This window comes from Cherax quadricarinatus, chromosome 23, assembly GCF_038502225.1.
Source record: "Cherax quadricarinatus isolate ZL_2023a chromosome 23, ASM3850222v1, whole genome shotgun sequence".
Lineage (NCBI taxonomy): Eukaryota > Metazoa > Arthropoda > Malacostraca > Decapoda > Parastacidae > Cherax > Cherax quadricarinatus.
In genome coordinates this window covers 16,690,379-16,716,021 of record NC_091314.1, presented here as the reverse complement: position 1 = coordinate 16,716,021, position 25,643 = coordinate 16,690,379, and the positions used below count along the sequence as shown (strand labels likewise).

The 25,643-nt window shown below is 38.6% G+C and overlaps 1 protein-coding gene across 6 annotated transcripts in view; it reads right to left on the bottom strand.

Annotated features, from left to right (window-relative positions):
- Positions 1–25,643, bottom strand: part of LOC128685574 (uncharacterized) — a 172,689-nt gene that overhangs the window by 52,003 nt on the left and 95,043 nt on the right. For 4 of the 6 annotated variants that reach the window (XM_070087986.1, XM_070087982.1, XM_070087983.1 and 1 more), the window contains exon 3: positions 407–550. The exons of the other annotated variants lie outside the window; for them this stretch is intronic. In XM_070087986.1, coding sequence (XP_069944087.1) covers positions 407–550 — 144 coding nt within the window. The remainder of the gene's footprint in view (positions 1–406; positions 551–25,643) is intronic. 6 annotated transcript variants of the gene reach the window in all.

The window sequence follows — 25,643 nt, the reverse complement described above, 5'->3', positions numbered from 1 at the left end:
GTAAGCCAAGGTTCTACTGTATCTATAAAGAAGCCTAATGGATATTCATTATTTTCAAGAGCTGCATAAAGTAAGTCAAGCAATTTTATAACTGAACTGTTTGTGCTTTTAATTGGCCTGAAACCAACTGGCAGGGGTTGAGTATATTGAGTAAGGCTAGGAAAGTATAGTCTCTTGTGGATTAATTTTTCAAATATTTTGGATAAAAATTACAATTTAGATATAGGTCTATAGTTATTTATGTCAATTGAGTCTCTTCTTTTAAGTACTGGGGTAACCCTTGCTATCTTGAGCATTGTCGGGAATGTCTTGGTTTCTAATGATTTGTTGAACGATACTGCAATGGTGGGTGAAAGCATATGAGCTACTCTTTTGAACAATAGCAGTGGGACATGAGCCAAGTTACCTGATTTGTTTTTCAGTGAATCTATTATCACGGAGACCTCAGTAGGGTTAGGTGGAGCCAGATAGAGGGTGTTTGGAAAACTTCCAGCAAGGTTGTCACTCGCCTGAGCATTGGTACTTGGGATTTTGCTAGAAAGACTTGATCCTATGGTAGAGAAGAAATCATTTAATGTATTGACTGTTGCAGCAGGCTGGATACAAGGTTCATTGGGTTTAGTTAGGGCAATTTCTTTGGTTTTGGTCAGTTTGAGAGAGCCAAGGATTTGTGTGTGTGTGTGTTTCAGGTCTTCTTAATATCACCTTTCATCTCACTAAACCTGCTAGCATAATGGAGTTGTTTAGAGTTCCTCATTAGTGTGGCAAGTATGGATGCATAGCTTCTGGTTTGTTCTTTAGTTACTATTTCCAGTCTGTACTGTTTTTCACAGTTATGCTTTTATCTATGGACCTGAGGATGCTGTGTGTTAGCCATGGGTTAGTCTCTCTGCTGTGATCTGCTTAGTTTTAATAGGACAATGTCTATTTTAGAGGATTTGTATTTTTTGTAGAAAAATACTAACCCACTTGTCGATGCCCCTGTCGTCAGTAAACTCGGTGCCAATCAACATCACTAACTGCTGTAGTGAAGTTATTTAATGTCTCACCATGGAGATGAAAAGAGATCGTATTAGTATTAAGTGGTGTTTACACAAGTCAGTTAAAAGGAAGACTGGGTACTGATAAGTAGTATTGTCTGTGATTATCCCTGCTTTGATGGGAGCGATTATATTAGTCCAGAAGAGGTCAACTGTGGATGGACTCATCTCAGTGATTCTTCTTGGCTTAGTTATAGATGGTATAAGCAAGGAATTATGCATGCTGTTAACCCTTTCATTGTTCAGACTCCTGAAATGAAACTTGCTTTCAATGAATCAATGAAAAAAAAAAGTAAAGAATATTTTTTGGTGTTAATGACACCAAAAGTACAAAATCTGATGGAAAACTCACAAAATTATGCAGGCACAACGTTAGCAGTCTTAGAGCAATTTATGCAACAGCGATTATGCCCACTTTGAGTCCTATTTCAGACTAATTCCAGTGTTCTAGTTGACCAAATTCTTAGCTAGTATTCCTTCCATTCTACTGAATGAGAACAAGGAACTGCCCATTCAACTACCTTATAAAGTGATAGAATTCGGTAATTTCACCAACTTCACACACACAAAAAAATTAAAAACAGAGTTCATAATAAACAGTGTAGACATTCCTGGCACTAAAACATTTCCTCTCTTCATTAGTCATGTCCCCAGTTCTCTCCTATATTACATATGTTTTCCATTTTGAATTCTTCACACAAAAGCAGAATATTTACTCTATTTTTTGGATTATAAAATATAACCAAGAAAGATTGTTCATTGTTCACAGCATTCCAATAAATGAATCAGACCTATTAAAAACCCATAAAATAGACTGAGGGCTGTAGGGATGCCTTACCTGTCATCTAGAATACCAGCAAAAATCAAATATTTCTGTTATTTTGAGCTCAATTTCAAGCTACTTCCAGTCCTGACAGAAATCAAAATCATCTCAATTTCAGTAATATGGCATCCATTCTATCAAGTGATATCAAGTAACAGCCAATAAAACAATAAAAACCATCTGAGAAAACCCCTAAAATTGCTGTTTTAAGCCATACAGATAGTCACAGTTTTGTTTTTCCCATCATGCACCACATGGAGCAGAATATTTTTTATAAGGTGCACAATTACTGCACAGACCCATTCTCTAATATCTATGCCAATCTTTACTGCTCAGAGCCATCTGAGTGAACTGAGCTCATTACGTAGAACTACGTCAGAAACCTTGGCCTCAATGATGTAGATCTACATGACGGACAGCAAAAGGGTTAAGGAAGTCAGCTACCAGAGGACCCTCAGCATGAACAAGGTTAATGTTGAACTCAGCAGCAAGAATTAGGTGGTTTGTTTAAGTACTTATTAGTTATTAGGTTCTTTAAGGTGTCACCAAAGGTGGGAATACAGGAGAGCCCCACATATACAGCTCCCTCTTTGCAGAGTTCCATATTTTTGTTGGCTTTCAACTGAGCCATTGTTTATTATGTTAGGTACTTTTACTGCTTTTCTGCCGTTATCACAGTTTTTGTACAAAAGCTGTGTAAGGGAAGGATGACAGGCACCATATGTTAAGTATTGTATGTAGTGTGTATTTATTTTACTTTTATTTTTTTTTATGCCTAGCTGTATTGAGCGCTTGACCCTTTCACTGTCGGTGCCATAGTACTACGGCTTGCAAGCCAGTGTTCGTGCCATAGTACTACACCAAAATTCTAGAGACTTCAAATCTAGCAGGGGAAAGCTGGTAGACCTACATTTGAAAGAATGGGTCTGCGTGGTCAGTGTGAGCAGTATAAAAAAAAAAAATCGGGGAGGCCAAAGTGCATTGTGGGAGTGCTAATTCAGTATGCCTTGTTCACCCATGCCTAGCGATAAGGAATACCTCACTCCCTGGCAAATTGGGGCTCTTCTCTTCCCAAATGATAGTTCTAGCACAGATTGAAGTGTCAATGAAGATGAATTTCATGGTTTTGAGGAGTTTGTGACCGAAACCAATGCCCAGGATACCTTCCACCTCTGGTACTGGGCCATCCCATTCATGCTCACTTGTATCAAGGCGAAAGAGGAAACTCATATTTTTCCAGGTCTCAAAGAATAAGTAAATAAGTTTGTTCAGGTATACACAAATACAGTTACACAGATCATCATACATAGCAGCATATGTGTAGATTACATAGGATAACCCAAGAAAGTCAGACAAAGTGACTTATTTCCATGGGGGTGGTGAGGAAAACAGCATGGTTGGTGGGGAAGACAGCATGGTTGGCGAAGAAGGCAGCATGGGTGGTGGGGAAGACAGTGTCGGTGGTGGGGAGGGCAGTGTGGGTTTGTGTAAACAATATAGCAGCATATGTGTAGAGAGAGAGAGAGAGAGATTTTGGGAGATGTTAAGTGAATGTATAGGAGCCTTTGAACCAAGTGAGAGAGTAATTGTGGTAGGGGACCTGAATGCTAAAGTAGGAGAAACTTTTAGAGAGGGTGTGGTAGGTAAGTTTGGGGTGCCAGGTGTAAATGATAATGGGAGCCCTTTGATTGAACTTTGTATAGAAAGGGGTTTAGTTATAGGTAATACATATTTTAAGAAAAAGAGGATAAATAAGTATACAAGATATGATGTAGGGCGAAATGACAGTAGTTTGTTGGATTATGTATTGGTAGATAAAAAACTGTTGAGTAGACTTCAGGATGTACATGTTTATAGAGGGGCCACAGATACATCAGATCACTTTCTAGTTGTAGCTACACTGAGAGTAAAAGGTAGATGGGATACAAGGAGAACAGAAGCATCAGGGAAGAGAGAGGTGAAGGTTTATAAACTAAAAGAGGAGGCAGTTAGGGTAAGATATAAACAGCTATTGGAGGATAGATGGGCTAATGAGAGCATAGGCAATGGGGTCAAAGAGGTATGGGGTAGGTTTAAAAATGTAGTGTTAGAGTGTTCAGCAGAAGTTTGTGGTTACAGGAAAGTGGGTGCAGGAGGGAAGAGGAGCGATTGGTGCAATGATGATGTAAAGAGAGTAGTAAGGGAGAAAAAGTTAGCATATGAGAAGTTTTTACAAAGTAGAAGTGATGCAAGGAGGGAAGAGTATATGGAGAAAAAGAGAGAGGTTAAAAGAGTGGTGAAGCAATGTAAAAAGAGAGCAAATGAGAGAGTGGGTGAGATGTTATCAACAAATTTTGTTGAAAATAAGAAAAAGTTTTGGAGTGAGATTAACAAGTTAAGGAAGCCTAGAGAACAAATGGATTTGTCAGTTAAAAATAGGAGAGGAGTTATTAAATGGAGAGTTAGAGGTATTGGGAAGATGGAGGGAATATTTTGAGGAATTGTTAAATGTTGATGAAGATAGGGAAGCTGTGATTTCGTGTATAGGGCAAGGAGGAATAACATCTTGTAGGAGTGAGGAAGAGCCAGTTGTGAGTGTGGGGGAAGTTCGTGAGACAGTAGGTAAAATGAAAGGGGGTAAGGCAGCCGGGATTGATGGGATAAAGATAGAAATGTTAAAAGCAGGTGGGGATATAGTTTTGGAGTGGCTGGTGCAATTATTTAATAAATGTATGGAAGAGGGTAAGGTCTTTGCTGATGACATTGTGCTCTTGGGAGATTCTGAAGAGAAGTTGCAGAGATTGGTGGATGAATTTGGTAGGGTGTGCAAAAGAAGAAAATTAAAAGTGAATACAGGAAAGAGTAAGGTTATGAGGATAACAAAAAGATTAGGTGATGAAAGACTGGATATCAGATTGGAGGGAGAGAGTATGGAGGAGGTGAATGTATTCAGATATTTGGTAGTGGACGTGTCAGCGGATGGGTCTATGAAAGATGAGGTGAATCATAGAATTGATCAGGGAAAAAGGGTGAGTGGTGCACTTAGGAGTCTGTGGGAAAAGGGTGAGTGGTGCACTTAGGAGTCTGTGGAGACAAAGAACTTTGTCCTTGGAGGCAAAGAGGGGAATGTATGAGAGTATAGTTTTACCAACGCTCTTATATGGGTGTGAAGCATGGGTGATGAATGTTGCAGCGAGGAGAAGGCTGGAGGCAGTGGAGATGTCATGTCTGAGGGCAATGTGTGGTGTGAATATAATGCAGAGAATTCGTAGTTTGGAAGTTAGGAGGAGGTGCGGGATTACCAAAACTGTTGTCCAGAGGGCTGAGGAAGGGTTGTTGAGGTGGTTCGGACATGTAGAGAGAATGGAGCCAAACAGAGTGACTTCAAGAGTGTATCAGTCTGTAGTGGAAGGAAGGCGGGGTAGGGGTCGGCCTAGGAAAGGTTGGAGAGAGGGGGTAAAGGAGGTTTTGTGTGCAAGGGGCTTGGACTTCCAGCAGGCATGCATGAGCGTGTTTGATAGGAGTGAATGGAGACAAATGGTTTTTAATACTTGATGTGCTGTTGGAGTATGAGCAAAGTAACATTTATGAAGGGGTTCAGGGAAAGCGGCAGGCCGGACTTGAGTCCTGGAGATGGGAAGTACAGTGCCTGCACTCTGAAGGAGGGGTGTTAATGTTGCAGTTTAAAAACTGTAGTGTAAAGCACCCTTCTGGCAAGACAGTGATGGAGTGAATGATGGTGAAAGTTTTTCTTTTTCGGGCCACCCTGCCTTGGTGGGAATCTGCCAGTGTGATAATAAAAAAAATAAAAAATGCGTAGAGTACCTAGGATAACCCAAAAAAAAAGTCAAGGTGACTTATTTCCATGTGGGTGGTGGGGAAGACAGCATGGTTGGTGGGGAAGACAGCATGGTTGGCAGAGAAGGCAGCATGGGTGATGGGAAGGGCAGTGTGGGTGATGGGGAAGGCAGCGTGGGTGTAAACATGCTTTGTAAACAATATAATAACAATATTTGTGTGGTTAGTGTGTTGCATATAATGAGTGAATATATATACATTATGCATTATAGTGGTCTCACAGGCCACAAAAGTTACTTCAAAAAATAAAATATTAGAAAAGAAAAATAGAATAAAAGTAAAAATAATATTACCAAGTGAGCGGCAGTCACCAATGTTGCTGTAAGTGGTTCACTTTTTGTCAACTTCATGCCTCTATATCTCGGTAACTACTGATTGCAAAATTTTTTTCTTTTAACCCCTTAACTGTCCAAACGCAGATCTATGTTCATACCGCTAGCGCTCCAAACGTAGATCTACATTTTATTTTTCCTGCCTCCAAATTTGGCCTAAGATGCTTAGTCAGCAAAGAATGGGTCTTAACCCTCGGTATGTGCTGTATTAAAAAATCTGGGACCATTTAGTACCTTGCGGGAGCACCATTTAAATTGAGCACCAGCTAGAGCAGTGTGGCAAACACCAAGGATTCACTGATGTCATGTCGTATTAACACTCCCCTTTTAACCCTTTCAGGGTTTCGGCCGTACTAGTACGGCTTACGTGCCAGGGTCCTTGACGTAGTAGTACTCATAAATTCTAGCGCCTTCAAATCTAGTGAGAGAAAGCTGGTAGGCCTACATATGAAAGAATGGGTCTATGTGGTCAGTGTGCGCAGTATAAAAAAATCCTGCAGCACACAGTGCGTAATGAGAAAAAAAAACTTTGACCGTGTTTTTGGATTAAAACAGCGACTTTGCACTGTATTTTCGTATGGTATTTGTTGTTGTATTCTAGTTTTCCTGGTCTCATTTGATAGAATGGAAGACATATTACAGAAATTGAGATGATTTTGACTGGTTTTACAATGAAAAGTACCTTGAAATTGAGCTCAAAGTATCAGAAATGTTCGATTTTTACCAAAGTTCAAAAGTAAACAAATCATGCTAAGCGTCCAATACACGTCAACTGGCGAGTCGAATATTCTTTCACAAGCGCGCTGATATTATTTATACCATTTCTACACTAATACAGTAGTCTGCATAACAGTAAATCTTCTATTTTTTGAGAATAAAAATTCAAAATGGAAAGCAAAAGAATGTAAGAGGGGCGAGGGGACGTGACTAATGAACAGAGGAAATGTTATTTTAGTGCCAGGAATGTCTTTCTTGTTTATTCTGGACCCTATTTGGAAATTGGCATCTTTTGAAATTTGTGTGAAATTGGCAAAACTGCTAAATTCTGACCACTGTATTGGATAGTTGAATCAGTAAATGGGTGGTTTCTTGTACTCATTCGATAGAAAAAATGGAGTTCTAGCGAAATAGGTATGATTTTTGTCGACTAGTGCACTGGAATTGGCTGAAAATAGGGCTCAAAGTGGGCAAAATCGCCGATGCGTAAACATTGTCGAGACCGCTAACTTCGCGAGAGCATAATTCCGTAAGTTTTCCATCAAATTTCATACTTTTGGTGTCATTATGATTGGGAAAAGATTCTCTATCTTTTCATAAGAAAAAAATAATTTTTTGTTTTAAATTTGGGGGACCCTGAGAACAAGTCTCTGAGAGGGCCTGTGGACCCTGAAAGGGTTAAGAGGAAAGCGTCATCTTGCCAGAATGTCCTATAACCTATGCCCTAAGTAAAAAGAAACAAGTCTGGAACTGTAATTTCGGCAGGCTGGCTGACTGGTTATCTCTATCTACATCTGTCTGTCTGTATCTATCTCTGTCTCTATATCTGTCTATCTCACAGGAACACATACGTAAATACAATTATGTATACACAGTGTAAATTACCTAGGATAACCCAAAAAATCCAGAGAAAGTGCTATACTGTGCTTGTAGATAGTGATCGTGTGTAATACCAGATGGCTCATGAGCAACTCTTAGAGACAGACAGATAGATAGACAGGTAGACAGATAGACATGTTTATGTGTAAGAGTGAAAACAAATGAAGCGAAGGCTCACAAATGTCACTACTGTCATTAGCGAAGAGATAAGACGACCTTCATCAAATGTCACAGTCATTAGCAGAGATAAGATTAGATAAGACTATACTCATCATTGTCAGCAGTGGAGTGAAGAGATAAGACAAGTGACACACTCTTACATCAAGCTTCAAGGGAACTACTACTACTACTACTCCTTCTTATCATTATTATTATTATATACTCCCTTGCATATAAAACATTGCTGGGAACTATAAATACTATGTATATATTTCTAGACAATATTATGTGATTAAGGTAGGTGAAAATGTTCACCTGTCATTGTGTTTATGACTGTTTGAGTACTATTTCAGGACCTAACATTAGTGTCAGAACAAAGATTATTTATGAAATCACAAGAACTATTACAAACTGTCATTATCAGAAGATAAAAATTATACAAATTAAAAAAAAGAGAGAAAAAAGGTATATCGGCAAAACATCTGCAAGTGGCAGTGCTTCATGTTGCCGTCAGATGAGTGACAAGCGCTGATTTTGCAGCCTTATATCTCTGTAAGTAATGACTCTAGTTTTTTTACATTATGTAAAAAATTGTCTTCTTCATTTTCAAAAATTTTTTTTTTTTTTATTTTTCAAAATATTCGGAAAGCTGGGCGAGAGAACATAGATCTACGTTTGGACAGTTAAGGGGTTAAAACAATCAGAAAAATATTCTTAAGATTTTGGGAAGAAAAAATAATTTGTTTCATTTTTGAATATTTTTTGACACTGAGAGCAAGTTTGTGATCAGAGGCTTCGACAGTGAAAGGGTTAATATATATCAGGCATTTGAGATACATTCAATAATGAAAAAAAAAAAAAAAAAGGTTCTTTTCCACCCGCCGGTGATTTTAATTTATCATTTGGGGTCACGAACCTTAGAGCCATATGAACAGGGCCATCATGTATTAGTATAAGGTAGCATGTAACTGCTCCAACTGTAATAGAGGTCTTTAAATTTTTGGTTGCAAAGTTAGCAAATATGTACATATTCACCATATGCATCACTGATAAGATAACTTATTTCAGCACGATACAATATTTGTACACAGGTGAACATTCAGGTGTGCATGCAGAAATACCCTTAATATGCATAGCATTTTGGGAAGACTTAAGATTAATAAGGCACTGACAAATAGAGTGGTTTTAAATACAGTCTCTTAGGTGGTTGTAAATATAAATTTAGGAGTTACAATGAATACGAGAGAACTGAACATGTATCCTATTAGTACGTGCTATATGGTTTGATTATGATCATGATCATGGGTAATGAGGATTCTAGCATATTAACATATATTGATTTCCATGTGTGCGACACTGAGAATATGGTTATACAGTAGGGCCCTGCTTTATGGCGTTTCACCTTACGGCATTCCGCTAATACGGCAATTTCAAATTAGTATAACCAAAACTCACTCTATGGCTCCCTGTCTAATACTGTCTAATACAAATGACCCATTGCCATATATTGATGATTATGATTGTTTTATGAAAACAGGCCTTCACTTTATTCATGTCAATGCAAGATCACTTCTTCCTAAATTGGCAGAGATTAGGATCCTAGCTAACCAAATTAGGGCGGCAGTTATAACCATCTCTGAATCTTGGTTGGATGATACGGTGACTGACGATGAGGTCAAAATAGATGGTTACAATATAAAACTCTTAGATAGGAACAGAAAGGGTGGTGGAGTATGTGCCTACATTAGAAATGACTTAGCTTACAACCCAAGACCTGATTTAAATAACAATAAACTGGAGATTCTATGGTTTGAAGTGCTGCTTCCCAAGACCAAACCCATCTTAGTAGGAACTAGTTACCGCCCTCCTACCCAGGACCAGTTCTTAGAAGACTTTTCCAGAGTCTTGTCCGGAGTTGAAAACAATTGCGAGACAATAATACTGGGCGACTTCAATATCTGTTTTCAGCAGCAAAATAAAGGGCTATGCAAAAAGTATAAGCAAATTCAAGGATTAAATAGTTACACTCAACTAATTAATACTCCAACCCGGATCACACAGTTCTCAGCCACCCTAACTGACCACATACTTTGTAACCTCTCTGAGAGCATTAGTCAGTCAGGCGTCATTACCACAGGTCTTAGTGATCATTTCATCATTTACTGCACCAGGAAAATCACTAGGGATAGGATAGGCCTACGCAGGACAATAAAAATGAGGTCAACTAGAAACTACAGTAAAGAAACACTGGTAAATAGGCTACACAATTGTGACTGGACAGAGATAAGTTGCACGGACGTAAATGATGCCTGGGAAAAATTCAAAACAATGTTCACTACCATCCTTGATAATATTGCACCAGTTAAAGAGGTTAGGATTAAACGAAGAACTGAACCCTGGATGAATACTGAGATATTAGATAATATGAAATTCAGAGACCAGCTGCTAAAAAGATTTAAAGCAAACAGACAGGATATTGCAGCAATAAATGAATTCCAAAGGGTGAGGAACAGAGTACAGAGACTTATAAAAGGAGCAAAGGCAAAGCACTACTGCTCAAAAATTGAAGAGTATAGGCATAACCCCAGAAAGCTCTGGCAACAACTAAAACATTTGGGGTATAGCCATAAGCCAGTAGATAGGTCTAACATAGTACTCACTATCGATAATGAGGTATGCCATGAAACATCTAAGGTGGCAAATTGCTTTAATTCATACTACACATCTGTTGCATCAACACTAGTAAGTAAACTACCAGCTGCATCAAATACCTTTAACACAGACTCTGATAAGTTTCAAACATACTATACCAATAAAGGGGTAACCCCAAACAGTTGTCAACTAGTAAGTGTATCTCATGACTTTATTCAAAAAGAACAGTTAAACCCAACTAAGAGCACAGGCCCTGATAACATCCCGTCTAAGTTCCTAAAAGATGGTACTTCTGAACTGTCAATCCCTATTGCTCACATAATAAATCTATCAATCACCACTAATACCGTACCGGAGGGGTTCAAGGAGGCCAGAGTTACTCCTATCTTCAAGAAAAATAGTAGGTCTGATGTAAGCAACTATAGGCCTGTTAGTATACTCAGTAATGTTAAATGATCAGTTATGGAAGGAGAAAAGAGAATATGAATGTGTAAATTCAAGAATTATGTGGATTAAAGTAAAGGTTGGATGCGAGAAGTGGGTCATAATAAGCGTGTATGCACCTGGAGAAGAGAGGAATGCAGAGGAGAGAGAGAGATTTTGGGAGATGTTAAGTGAATGTATAGGAGCCTTTGAACCAAGTGAGAGAGTAATTGTGGTAGGGGACCTGAATGCTAAAGTAGGAGAAACTTTTAGAGAGGGTGTGGTAGGTAAGTTTGGGGTGCCAGGTGTAAATGATAATGGGAGCCCTTTGATTGAACTTTGTATAGAAAGGGGTTTAGTTATAGGTAATACATATTTTAAGAAAAAGAGGATAAATAAGTATACAAGATATGATGTAGGGCGAAATGACAGTAGTTTGTTGGATTATGTATTGGTAGACAAAAGACTGTTGAGTAGACTTCAGGATGTACATGTTTATAGAGGGGCCACAGATATATCAGATCACTTTCTAGTTGTAGCTACACTGAGAGTAAAAGGTAGATGGGATACAAGGAGAATAGAAGCATCAGGGAAGAGAGAGGTGAAGGTTTATAAACTAAAAGAGGAGGCAGTTAGGGTAAGATATAAACAGCTATTGAAGGATAGATGGGCAAATGAGAGCATAGGCAATGGGGTAGAAGAGGTATGGGGTAGGTTTAAAAATGTAGTGTTAGAGTGTTTCAGCAGAAGTTTGTGGTTACAGAAAAGTGGGTGCAGGAGGGAAGAGGAGCGATTGGTGGAATGATGATGTAAAGAGAGTAGTAAGGGAGAAAAAGTTAGCATATGAGAAGTTTTTACAAAGTAGAAGTGATGCAAGGAGGGAAGAGTATATGGAGAAAAAGAGAGAGGTTAAGAGAGTGGTGAAGCAATGTAAAAAGAGAGCAAATGAGAGAGTGGGTGAGATGTTATCAACAAATTTTGTTGAAAATAAGAAAAAGTTTTGGAGTGAGATTAACAAGTTAAGAAAGCCTAGAGAACAAATGGATTTGTCAGTTAAAAATAGGAGAGGAGAGTTATTAAATGGAGAGTTAGAGGTATTGGGAAGATGGAGGGAATATTTTGAGGAATTGTTAAATGTTGATGAAGATAGGGAAGCTGTGATCTCGTGTATAGGGCAAGGAGGAATAACATCTTGTAGGAGTGAGGAAGAGCCAGTTGTGAGTGTGGGGGAAGTTCGTGAGGCAGTAGGTAAAATGAAAGGGGGTAAGGCAGCCGGGATTGATGGGATAAAGATAGAAATGTTAAAAGCAGGTGGGGATATAGTTTTGGAGTGGTTGGTGCAATTATTTAATAAATGTATGGAAGAGGGTAAGGTACCTAGGGATTGGCAGAGAGCATGCATAGTTCCTTTGTATAAAGGCAAAGGGGATAAAAGAGAGTGCAAAAATTATAGGGGATAAGTCTGTTGAGTATACCTGGTAAAGTGTATGGTAGAGTTATAATTGAAAGAATTAAGAGTAAGACGGAGAATAGGATAGCAGATGAACAAGGAGGCTTTAGGAAAGGTAGGGGGTGTGTGGACCAGGTGTTTACAGTGAAACATATAAGTGAGCAGTATTTAGATAAGGCTAAAGAGGTCTTTGTGGCATTTATGGATTTGGAAAAGGCGTATGACAGGGTGGATAGGGGGGCAATGTGGCAGATGTTGCAAGTGTATGGTGTAGGAGGTAGGTTACTGAAAGGAGTGAAGAGTTTTTATGAGGATAGTGAGGCTCAAGTTAGAGTATGTAGGAAAGAGGGAAATTTTTTCCCAGTAAAAGTAGGCCTTAGACAAGGATGTGTGATGTCACCGTGGTTGTTTAATATATTTATAGATGGGGTTGTAAGAGAAGTAAATGCGAGGGTCTTGGCAAGAGGCATGGAGTTAAAAGATAAAGAATCACACACAAAGTGGGAGTTGTCACAGCTGCTCTTTGCTGATGACACTGTGCTCTTGGGAGATTCTGAAGAGAAGTTGCAGAGATTGGTGGATGAATTTGGTAGGGTGTGCAAAAGAAGAAAATTAAAGGTGAATACAGGAAAGAGTAAGGTTATGAGGATAACAAAAAGATTAGGTGATGAAAGATTGGATATCAGATTGGAGGGAGAGAGTATGGAGGAGGTGAACGTATTCAGATATTTGGGAGTGGACGTGTCAGCGGATGGGTCTATGAAAGATGAGGTGAATCATAGAATTGATGAGGGAAAAAGAGTGAGTGGTGCACTTAGGAGTCTGTGGAGACAAAGAACTTTGTCCTTGGAGGCAAAGAGGGGAATGTATGAGAGTATAGTTTTACCAACGCTCTTATATGGGTGTGAAGCGTGGGTGATGAATGTTGCAGCGAGGAGAAGGCTGGAGGCAGTGGAGATGTCATGTCTGAGGGCAATGTGTGGTGTGAATATAATGCAGAGAATTCGTAGTTTGGAAGTTAGGAGGAGGTGCAGGATTACCAAAACTGTTGTCCAGAGGGCTGAGGAAGGGTTGTTGAGGTGGTTCGGACATGTAGAGAGAATGGAGTGAAACAGAATGACTTCAAGAGTGTATGAGTCTGTAGTGGAAGGAAGGCGGGGTAGGGGTCGGCCTAGGAAAGGTTGGAGGGAGGGGGTAAAGGAGGTTTTGTGTGCGAGGGGCTTGGACTTCCAGCAGGCATGCGTGAGCGTGTTTGATAGGAGTGAATGGAGACAAATGGTTTTTAATACTTGACGTGCTGTTGGAGTGTGAGCAAAGTAACATTTATGAAGGGATTCAGGGAAACCGGCAGGCCGGACTTGAGTCCTGGAGATGGGAAGTACAGTGCCTGCACTCTGAAGGAGGGGTGTTAATGTTGCAGTTTAAAAACTGTAGTGTAAAGCACCCTTCTGGCAAGACAGTGATGGAGTGAATGATGGTGAAAGTTTTTCTTTTTCGGGCCACCCTGCCTTGGTGGGAATCGGCCAGTGTGATAATAAAATAATAATAATATCTAAAATTCTAGAGAGGGTGGTGTATTCTCAAGTAGTTAAGTACCTTAATGACAACAACATTCTCCATAGGTATCAATCGGGCTTTAGAAGATCCTACTCAACCGACACCTCCCTTATTAATCTGATGGATTACCTGAGAACTGAAATGTCAAAGGGGAACCTCATAGGTATGGTAACCTTAGACCTGCAAAAGGCCTTCGATACTGTCAACCACAATATATTATGTAATAAACTTCAAGCTATCGGTATAGGTTCTGTAGACTGGTTTAAGTCCTACCTTAGCAACAGGAGACAAATAGTCAAAATCAACAAAACAGAATCAGAACCCCTGCCGATAACATGTGGAGTTCCCCAAGGTAGTATTCTGGGTCCCTTATTATTCTTATGTTATGTCAATGATATGCCTATCAGTGTCAAGTGCAAACTCCTACTGTATGCAGATGACAGTGCTCTGTTAGTGTCAGGTAAAGACCCACAAGATATTGCTAATGTTTTAACACTGGAACTGGAGTCCTGCAGCAAATGGTTAGTAGACAACAAACTATCATTACACCTAGGGAAAACTGAAGCCATTCTCTTTGGCACGAAACATAAACTGAGAAGGGTAAATAACTTTAATGTTCAATGTAATGGGGAGCCCATCACTTTGGTTTCATCAGTAAAATATTTGGGAATCCCCTTTGACCCATGCATGTCAGGAGAATTGATAGGGAACAGTGTAGTAAAGAAAGCAAATGCCAGACTGAAGTTCCTGTATAGACAAGCACAGTGTCTACCTACTGAGGCTCGCAGGACCCTATGCCTAGCCCTTATACAATGCCATATGGATTACGCTTGCTCTTCTTGGTACTCTGCCTTGACAAGAAAACTGAAAGATAGACTGCAAATCACCCAGAACAAAATCGTAAGATTCATCCTGGGGATGGGACCAAGAGAACATGTAGGCCAGAATGAATTACAGCAGTTGGATATGCTGAATGTTGAAGACAGAGTAAAACAACTGAAGCTAAATCATGTTTATAAAATTGCTCACAAACAGTGTCCAGAATATCTTGCTGTCAATTTTGTCAAGGTTGGGAACCAAAGCAATCATAGTACTAGGGGGAGAGAGCACAACTTTGTAGTACCCACAGTCATTGGCCAGGCTTCAAACACCTTTTATTGTACAGCAATAAAGGAATGGAACAGACTACCTGCACATGTCAAAGCCAGTCATAGCATGAACCAGTTCAAGAAGAGTGCCAAAAGGTGTCTGATGAATCTAGCTACAGAAAGGGAGGGGAATGATTTTCTATTTTTTATCTAACATACGTGTAAATTTTACCTTATTCCTAGTAATGACCCCGTATTGTAGATAGTCTTAATGACCCTCGTGTAGTAGATAGTCTTTTTAGTATGATAATAAGATGTTATCTTCATTATAGAATAATAAGAAAATATTATAACCTTTATATTATAATAATAAGGTAAAATTACCCCAATGGAAATAAGTCACTCTGTCTGACTTTTTTGGGTTATCCTAGGTTCTCTACACATATGCTGCTATGTATGATAATTCTAAGTAACTGTATTTGTGTATACCTGAATAAACTTACTTACTTACATTTTGCATGAGCTCCACGTCTCTCCATTTTGTCTGGAAACTTTCAAAAATTTCCAGTGTTTTAAAGTTAATTCATATTTTATATATACAGTGGACCCTCAACCAACGGCAGCATCGACTAACTCCAAAATCGACTAACGGCGCTCTTTGGCATAAAAAAATTGGCTCTACCAACGCCAAAAAACTCATCTAAAGGCTTTTGTCCTGAATGCGTCCATGCAGCCTGAGTGGGCCCAGCCACTCCAAGACTCCATGTACAGCCAGTGTGCCAGTGTTTACAAGCTGTTTCGGTCGATTCCACTGTACCTGCGATATATTTTGTATTATTCCATTGTTTTTAGTGCTTGTAACTGCTAAATAAGCCACCATGGGCCCAAAGAAAGTTTCTAGTGCCAGCCCTGTGATAAAGAAGGAAAGAAACACAATAAAATCAAGAAAAAACTCATAGCAAAGTACCAAAGTGGAGGAGGAAGAGAGAGGGGAGAATGTGCCTTCTGCAGTGATTCAGTGATTCTACGATATGTATGATACTAAAGCAGCAGGTATCGATAAAGGCTAAAGTGCCAGCCAGCGATAAAGTGTAGAATTAACAGTGCAGCAAGTAAGTTAAGCGAGTAAGCGATAGAAAAACTAAACGAAAGTAACTCTCCAATGTTGTTGGATGTGTGTATATCTGCTGAATATACACTGGCTTGCTATCTTCCATTACCCTAAACCTCTGCCAGCATCTCCTCCATCAAACTAACATCGCCTCCAAGTGTAAATATAAAAGGACCCCAATGGAAATACTTAAGTTACTCTGACTTTTTTGGGTTATCCTAGGTATTTTACACATATGCTGCTATGTCTGATAATCTATGTAACTGTATATGTGTATACCTGAATAAACTTATTTATATATTAAAATGTAAATATTTCTTATTTATAAATTAAAATGTAAATATTCCTTATTTATAAATTAAAATGCAAAATATTTCTTATTTATAAATTACATACATTGTTTAACCCTTTGAGGGTCGGTCACGTACTAGTACGCGTAAATACTAGCGCCTTCAAATTGAGCAGGAGAAAGCTGGTAGGCCTACATGTGAGAGAATGGGTGTGCATGGTCAGTGTGCGCAGATGGGAAAAATTCGGGCACCCAATGGAGCATTGTGGGAACACCATTTTAGTTCACCTTGTCCACCATGCCTCGCGGTAAGAACCTCCCCACCCCTCGGCGAATTGGGACTCTTTTGTTCCCAAGTGACAGTTCAAATATGAATGGAAGTGTCAGTGAAGATGATTTCCAGGGTTTTGGGGAGTTTGTGACTGAGAATAATGAACATAATAGTGGTAATGGTGATGAAAATCCAGAAGACCCCCAATCTTCCACATCTGGTGCTGGGCCGTCTTGTTCACGTTCAGTTACACCAGAACGAAAGAGGACACTTGTATTTTCCAGTGCTGAGGAGACAGATGTGAGCAGTGGTTATGATAGTGAGTATGAGCTCAAGGCTCTTGAAAACAGTTCCAGTAGCAAAAGTGAAGCAGAATATTCTCCAGTGAAGCGTCAGTATATACGACGCTACATGCGTTCTGGCAGTGTGCCATATGCTGTTCCAAGGGTAAGGAGTACATATCGTGGCCATACAACAGGAAGAGATAGTGAAAATGATGATGATATTGTTACAATGGGGATAAAATATGTGCAGGCGTCAGAAGATGGTGGTGGTGGTGGTGCCAGCCATGAGGCACCAGCAGCGGCTCATGCTGTTACCCATGCCACTGAGTCAGCTCAGCTACAACAAAGACCACCCTCATCCACCCACCCACCACACCAACCTCCACAACTACAACCTCCACAACCACCTGTCAATATCCAGTACCCAACAGCAGACTGCACCTGGGATTGGCAGGAAGTTGCCAATTTTGTTCCCAATCCCCATCAGTTTGATGAAACTCAAAGTGGACTACGGCCATCTTGTACACTTGGGAACAATGCCACTGAACTAGAATGCTTCGGGTTATTCTTTGACGAACCCCTGATGGAAATTATTGTCAGGAAAAGCAACAGATACTATGAGTACACCATGGCAAACACAATTCTTTCACCAAGATCACGGCTACACCAGTGGAAGGAGACAACTGTGGCTGAGATGTATCTTTTGTTTGCCACAATAATGCTTATGCCACATGTGTATAAGCACAGTGTCAAATCATACTGGTCAACAGACAGCCTCATTGCAACCCCAGCTTTCAGTGATATAATACCAGTGAATTGATTTGTGCTACTGTTACGTATGATACACTTCTCAGACAAAACCAGGCCTGACAGATAAGACAGGTTATATAAGATTAGAAATGTGTTTATGTATCTGAAACAGAAATTCAACATGTATTTTTATCCCTTCAGGAAGCTTGTTATTGATGAGTCTTTGATTTTGTTCAAAGGCAGACTGTCATTCAAGCAGTACATACCAAGCAAGAGGAAAAGCTTTGGTATAAAGTTGTTTGTACTGTGTGATTGCTACAGTGGTCTTGTATTGGACATTATTGTGTACACTGGAAGTAATACATTGCAGGATACCAGGAAGTTATTGGTTATCTCTGGTGATGTGGTTAGAACAATGATGGAACCATATCTTGGTAAGGGGAATATATTATACACTGATAACTGGTACACAAGCCCCTCACTCAGTGATTTTTTGCAAGTGAATATGACAGATGTGTGTGGCACAGTACATGCAAATTGTCAACATATGCCCAGGTTCGATACTGGCACTCATAGAGGTGAGGTGCAGGCGTTTGCTGCCAATGACATCATGGCATTTTGGTGGTATGACAAACGAGACGTCACACTGTTGTCATCATTTCACCGAAACGAAATGACAAGACACTGGCAGGCAGCAGAGAAAGACCAATGAACCCATTCTAAAACCTGCAGCTGTGATGGACTACATCCTCAATATGCGCTCAGTGGACAGACACCAGTATGTACATGCAAAAATGGAGTCAACTCTGCTATCCAACCTGTAGCTGTAGGAATACCCCAAGGTAGTGTCCTAGGCCTACTCCTCTTTCTCATCTACATCAATGATCTTCCCAATGCATCCCAACTCCTTACACCAGTTCTATTTGCAGATGACACTACTTATGTCTACTCCCATTCAGACCCAGCTGTGCTTGAAAACACTGTAAACAATGAACTGCTAAAGATATATGCTTGGATGATGACCAACAAACTCACACTTTTTTTTAACAGAGAAAAAGCTTACTTCATGTTGTCTGGCAACAGAGCCTCAAATATTCAACTCAACATACTGTTAAATGGTTCCCCTATATCAAGACACACTGAGGGCAAATTTCTAGGTCTTCTCCTTGACTGTAATCTTAAATTTCAGTCCCATACCATCACATAGCCAAGAAAATTTCCAAATCAGTAGGAATCCTTTCCAAGATACGCTACTATGTACCACAAATGACTCTTACCTTGTACCACTCTCTAACATATCCTTACCTCACCTATGGTATCTGTGCCTCGAGCTCAACAACAGCCAACCACCATAGACCCTTAACCCCTTTGGGGGTCAACAGGTCCTCTCAGAGACTTGTTCTCAGGGTCGGCAAAAAAAAAAAAAAAAAAAAAAAAAAAAAAAAAAAAAAAAAAAAAAAAAAAACTCTTATGAAAAGATAGAGAATCATAATGACACCAAAAGTATGAAATTTGATGGAAAATTTACGGAATTATGCTCTCACGAAGTTAGTGATCTCGATGTTTACGCATCGGCGATTTTGCCTACTTTGAGCCCTATTTTCGGCCAATTCCAGTGTACTAGTCGACAAAAATCATAACTATTTCGCTAAAACTGCATTTTTTCTATCGAATGAGTAAAAGAAACCACCCATTTACCGATTTCAACTATCCAATAAAGTGGTCAGAATTTAGCAATTTTGCCAATTTCACACATATTTCAAAAGATGCCAATTTCCGAATAGGGTCCAGAATAAACAAGAAAGACATTCCTGGCACTAAAATAACAAGTTCTCTGTTCGTCAGTCACATCCCCAGGCCCCTCTTATATTTCTTTGGCTTTTCACTTTGAATTTTTATTCTTACAAAAAAAAAAATAAGATTTACTGTTATGCAGACTACTGCATTAGTGTAGAAATGGTATAAATAATATCAGCACACTTGTGAAAGAATATTAGACTCACCAGTTGGTGTGTATTGGACGCTTGGCATGATTTGTTTACTTTTGAACTTTGGTAAAAATCAAACGTTTCTGCTACTTTGAGATCAATTTCAAGGTACTTTTCATTGTAAAACCAGTCAAAATCATCTCAATTTCTGTAATATGTCTTCCATTCTATAAAATGAGACCAAGAAAACTAGAATACAACAATAAATACCATACGAAAACACAGTGCAAAGTCGCTGTTTTAATCCAAAAACAGGATCAAATTTTTTTTTCTCATTACGCACTGTGTGCTGCAGGATTTTTTTTTATACTGCGCACACTGACCACAGACCCATTCTTACATATGTAGGCCTACCAGATTCCTCTCACTAGATTTGAGGGCGCTAGAATTTAGGCGTACTAGTACATGTACATCAAAAACCCTGGGTCGTAAGACATACTAGTACGTCCAAAACCCTCAAAGGGTTAATAATCCAACAAAATGCTACTGTGTGGGTGATAACCAGCTCTTGTGCTAGACAGCACACCCCACCACTTTTCAAAAGACTCAACTTGCTAAATATACAAGACATACACTCTTATTATTGTGCCTACTACATATACAGAACTTTAAACTCCACTGTAGACCCTTCCCTAAAACTACTCCTCGACAGTTACAACAGAATGCACAGTCACAATACAAAGCATAAGGCCCTTTTCAACATCCCTCGAGCAAAACACTCACTATGCAAGAACGCTATGCACATAAAAGGCCCAAAGATCTGGAACTCAATACCGGAACAAGTCAAGGATCCCCAGACAACTTATAAATTTAGGACTCTGCTAAAAAATCATCTTATCTCACAATATTAACCAAATCAACCAAACATCTACTGGCTAGTTTTATTTATTTATTTATTTTATTTATTTCCAATTTGTGCACACATACAGAGGTACAAAAAAAATACAGATAAGAGCAGTATGCCAAAGCCACTTATACTATGCATAGCATTACGGGCTGGCTTAAAATTAACTTAAGATTAACTAAGCAATGATTATTATTATTATTATAATCAAAAAGAAGCGCTAAGCCACAAGGACTATACAGCGCTGCTACTAAGCAATGATGAAATCAGTGATAAAACATTAATGTAAACAGATAACTATAAAGCACAAGTGAGTATTACAAAGACAGGTCATATGGTTGCATTCAGTTAGGTAGTGATTCTGTTAGGTAGTGTATTTAAAAAATAATAAAGTTAGATTGGGTTTTAGGTTTAACATTTATGTGATATAATTGTGAGAAACATTTAAGATATACAATTTATAATGTTCAGTTATTCAGTATTTATTTGGTTTTGGGTGAATAAGTAATCTTTGAGAAGAGACTTGAATTTATAAACAGGTTGTGTTTCTTTTATATTTACAGGTAATGAATTCCAGATTTTAGGGCCTTTTATGTGCATTGAGTTTTTGCATAGTGTGAGATGGACACGAGGAACATCAAAGAGTGATCTGTGCCTTGTGTTATGGTCATGTGTTCTGTTGAGGTTGGCAAGGAGATGTTTGAGGGGAGGGTTAATATCAGAGTTAAGTGTTCTATGTATGTAATAGGTGCAGTAATAAGTATGGATGTTTTGTATGGTGAGTAGGTTTAGTGTATTGAATATTGGTGGAGTGTGCTGCCTGTAGTGAGAATTTGTTATCATTCTAACTGCAGCCTTTTGTTGGGTAATTAGTGGTCTGAGATGGTTAATTGTTGTTGAGCCCCATGCACAAATTCCATAGGTGAGATAGGGGTAAATAATTCTGCCATTCCATAAAATATTACCACCTGCACCATTCCTTGTAAATTAGATTTTGTACTAAGTATACATAAGATTTATTAAGTCCAAATAAGATTGTAAAACAGCTAACCACTATTCTATGTTTAGTTTTAAGTAATAATTACTATGTACTATTATCTTATCTGCTTTTAATTTGTTACTATGTATTAGGATTAGTTTTCCCGAAATGCCTTGGCATGATAGTGGCTATCTTTGTACTTAGCAAATCAACATTATAATTACACATTGTAACCTTTACAAAGAAATAAACGTATTATTATTATTATTATTATTATTATTATATGCAAATTGGGTTTGCTGATTGTGTTTGCAAGAGTTATAAGTGGTACATAAAACTCTTTTTCATCTTGTGGACATTTCCATGCTGAATGCTTATAATGTGTACAAGTTGAAGACCAGAAACAAACCACCATATGGTCAATTTTGTTTGTCTGTCATCAGACAAATATTATTCAAGTACCAAGTAACAACACCTGCAATAGAGCAACGCCTCGTCTGAGGCATGGTGATCACTTCCTAATACAACTGCCTGCTACTGCTTTGAAGAAAAAGGCTCAGAAGAGGTGTTTTGTCTGTGCATATACAAAAAAACGCCCACAAAAATGAAGACACTCGTTTTATCTGTGAGGAGTGTGAAACACCACTATGCATGACACTGTGCTTCAAAGAGTTCCACAGGCTGCAGAACTTCTAGAAACATGTCCAGTGACTGTATTGTGTATATAAAATTTAGAAAAATAGTAATAAACAACAATTTATGTTGTGCGTTTGTGTAAATGTTTTGTAAACAATGTAATGACAACAGTGTTTGTGCAGTTATTGTGTCGTATAGAAAATGTAAATACATACAAAATAGTGCTCATATTGGTCTCACTGGCCACAAAAGTTACTTGAAAAGAAAAAATATTAAAAAATAATAGAAAAAAATAGAAAAAAAAAATTAAATAAATGATTACCGGGTGACCGGCAGTCAGTGATGATACCATATGCAGTTCAATTCCTGTCAACTTCATGCCTCCATATCTTGGTAAGTATTGATGGCAAAAAAAATTTTTTAGCTTAAAATGTTTAGAAAAAAATAACCTATTCTTTCATAAGAAAAAATAATTTTTTTTTTCGAATATTTTTCGACCCTGAGAACAAGTCTGGGAGAGGGCCTGTCGACCTTCAAAGGGTTAAGTGTGATAGTGCTGGTGGCAGAAGCCTCCACCTCCAACACAGCTTCTCTCAGTGGCAGCCCTTAAACCCAACAACAACACTTATACCATTTACTCCTCTCATATACGTATTATGACATATTTTATTCATTCTAGAGTATATATCATATTTCTGTTATTAATGTTGTTTATAACGTCATATTAGATGAATTATGATTGATAAATAAGCCATAGAGATGATACTAGCGTCATACTGAAGCATAATATACAGTGGACCCCCGGTTAACGATATTTTTTCACTCCAGAAGTATGTTCAGGTGCCAGTACTGACCGAATTTGTTCCCATAAGGAATATTGTGAAGTAGATTAGTCCATTTCAGACCCCCAAACATACACGTACAAACGCACTTACATAAATACACTTACATAATTGGTCACATTCGGAGGTGATCGTTATGCGGGGGTCCACTGTACTTGCCTTCCTCATGTCTCCTATGTGTCTGTCATACACCAACAAGTCAAGTAAATAAAGATAAGTCAATAAAGGTAAGTGTGATGTTAAATGTTCATTTATCCATTTTATTAGTGCTTTATATTTATTTGTCATTGTTTACTGTATGTATATTTATATTTAATCTTTAAAAAAAATATTTTTTGTTAATACTTTTGGCTGTCTGAAACGGATTAATTGGATTTCCATTATTTCTTATGGGGAAAATTAATTTGACTAACAGCTAATTCGACTAAAGGCTAGCTCTCTGGAACAGATTAAAGCCGTTGGTTGAGAGTCTACTGTACTCTGATAATTATACTTATGTGTACCTAAGTAAACTTACACAGTGCTGGCATGCACGTACACGTTAAAATCCCTAAGTGTATCTTATGTCTCGAGGATGCCATATTAATAATGATAATAATACTCAGCAATAATCACTCTGAGGCACATTAAATGTCGTATATTATGTTAAAATACTCATTTTCATTAACCCATCTATGATATTTTTTCAAAATTATGTAACATGCTACATAACTTATAAACATGATAAATACATCCCACAGTAGAATAAATCAACATAAATATGAGATGTTTTTGCAGTCGTCTTGTCACTGTCGGAAAGAATAACGTTTTTTATAGATCAACACCAAAGAAAATGTGTACACAATAATATTACTGGGGATAACTGTGCCTTCACTCGGAGTGTCATTTCTTCTAAAAATGGTGTTACATGAGAATGGGAGTGTTGCTCTTTATTTATTCTACTTTACCAACGTGGAGACAAATTGTACATAATGTAAGGTGCTATGGTATAAGATTCACAGACCTGGGAATGAATGTGTATCAACCAAAACCAGATGCGCTCCCACCCCACCCCCACCTCTGGTGCGGTGGGAGGGGTGGGAGTGGCCTGGCTGGCGACCATACCTACCACACCTGATTTCTTACAATAAATACTACTCATCTCACCCTACATTAAGACTACAAATATTTTAATGCAAGTAATGAGTGTATTACATGTGTATTTTACTTATTCATTGTTTTTTAATGCCTAGTTCTATTGCTAACTTAATATATATTAGAGTAAACTTGTTATACGATATTTATAAGCATTTATGAGAGAGAGAGAGAGAGAGAGAGAGAGAGAGAGAGAGAGAGAGAGAGAGAGAGAGAGAGAGAGAGAGAGAGAGAGAGAGAGAGAGAGAGAGTGTGTGTGTGTGTGTGTGTGTGTGTGTGTGTGTGTGTGTGTGTGTGTGTATCATGTGGGGTTCGAACACGTGGATAGGGTAAAGAAATACTCACGTAGGCTGGTAGTACGTATATTACGGACAGTGTGGGAAGCGCCAAACAGCCGTGACCTGCCTCCTTGCTCTCACTCGTAAGACTAACTAACCCCAGTACCTATATGTGAGGGGGTGTTTGAAATACTGCTGTGGTCAGCACAATATGAATACAGACAGTGATTCACACAGAGACGGTTGGTAGTGAGTCATCTACTGGTACACTGGTTACTGGTAACTGGTTACTAGGAACTGGTACTACTACTGAGAGCTCGGCGACGCTAACGTATGTCGTCCCGACATACAACGAATACAAACTAGAGATAGCAGGTATACGGCTTGGGCTGATTCTATACAATGTCAAAGTACACAACAATTGAACATTATAACATACATAAGTAGAACATTGGAATGGAAGCTTACGTAACTGAAACTGTAATGCAATACAAGGTATAATATAGCACAACTCATCGAATGAAACTCAACGTTGGGATTACACAATAGAAGTGATAAAAAAAATTTGATTGATCGATCTGTATTCATGTGATCTACGGATTCTGAGGAAGGAATATATACAAAGAAAGAGTGTTTAACAGAAAGGCAGATTCGGTGCACTCAAATCTAGACTGTTAACTCTCAGAATTCGGAGAGAACGTGAACACAAAAAAAATTTCTTGAATACTGATAAGTTGATACTGTAATTATTCATCTATACAGGTTATTTACATTTAACCCCAACTCTGCTAGGGTGAGATTGACATATGCAGAATGGGTGTCATCTCTGGGAGGATCAAACTCTGTAGCACTGGCTAACTCATGCTGTATTTGAGGCAAATCTGAATTGGTAGTTACAAATGATACTTGAGGATTTCTCAATACCTGTCGTGTACGTAGGGAATAACGACATTCAGGTTGATTGTCTGACTGAGTATCAGAGGAAGAGAGTACAGGATCAGGAGGATTGTCAGAGTCTGTCACATTAGTCTGGGTTGGAACATCATTATCATCACATACTAACTTCATATGATCTAAATGCGATTCTTTATACTGACCAGTACTAATTTCTCTAACCTTATACTTATTACCAGTGATATGTTCAACTACTCGATAAGGACCAACAAACTTTTGATCAAGCTTTGGCATTGCAGACGTTTTGTTAAAATTAGTCAGCATAACTCTCGAACCTACTTTGATTTTGGATGGCTTTGCTCGAGTGTTTGCGACTCTTGTAAATT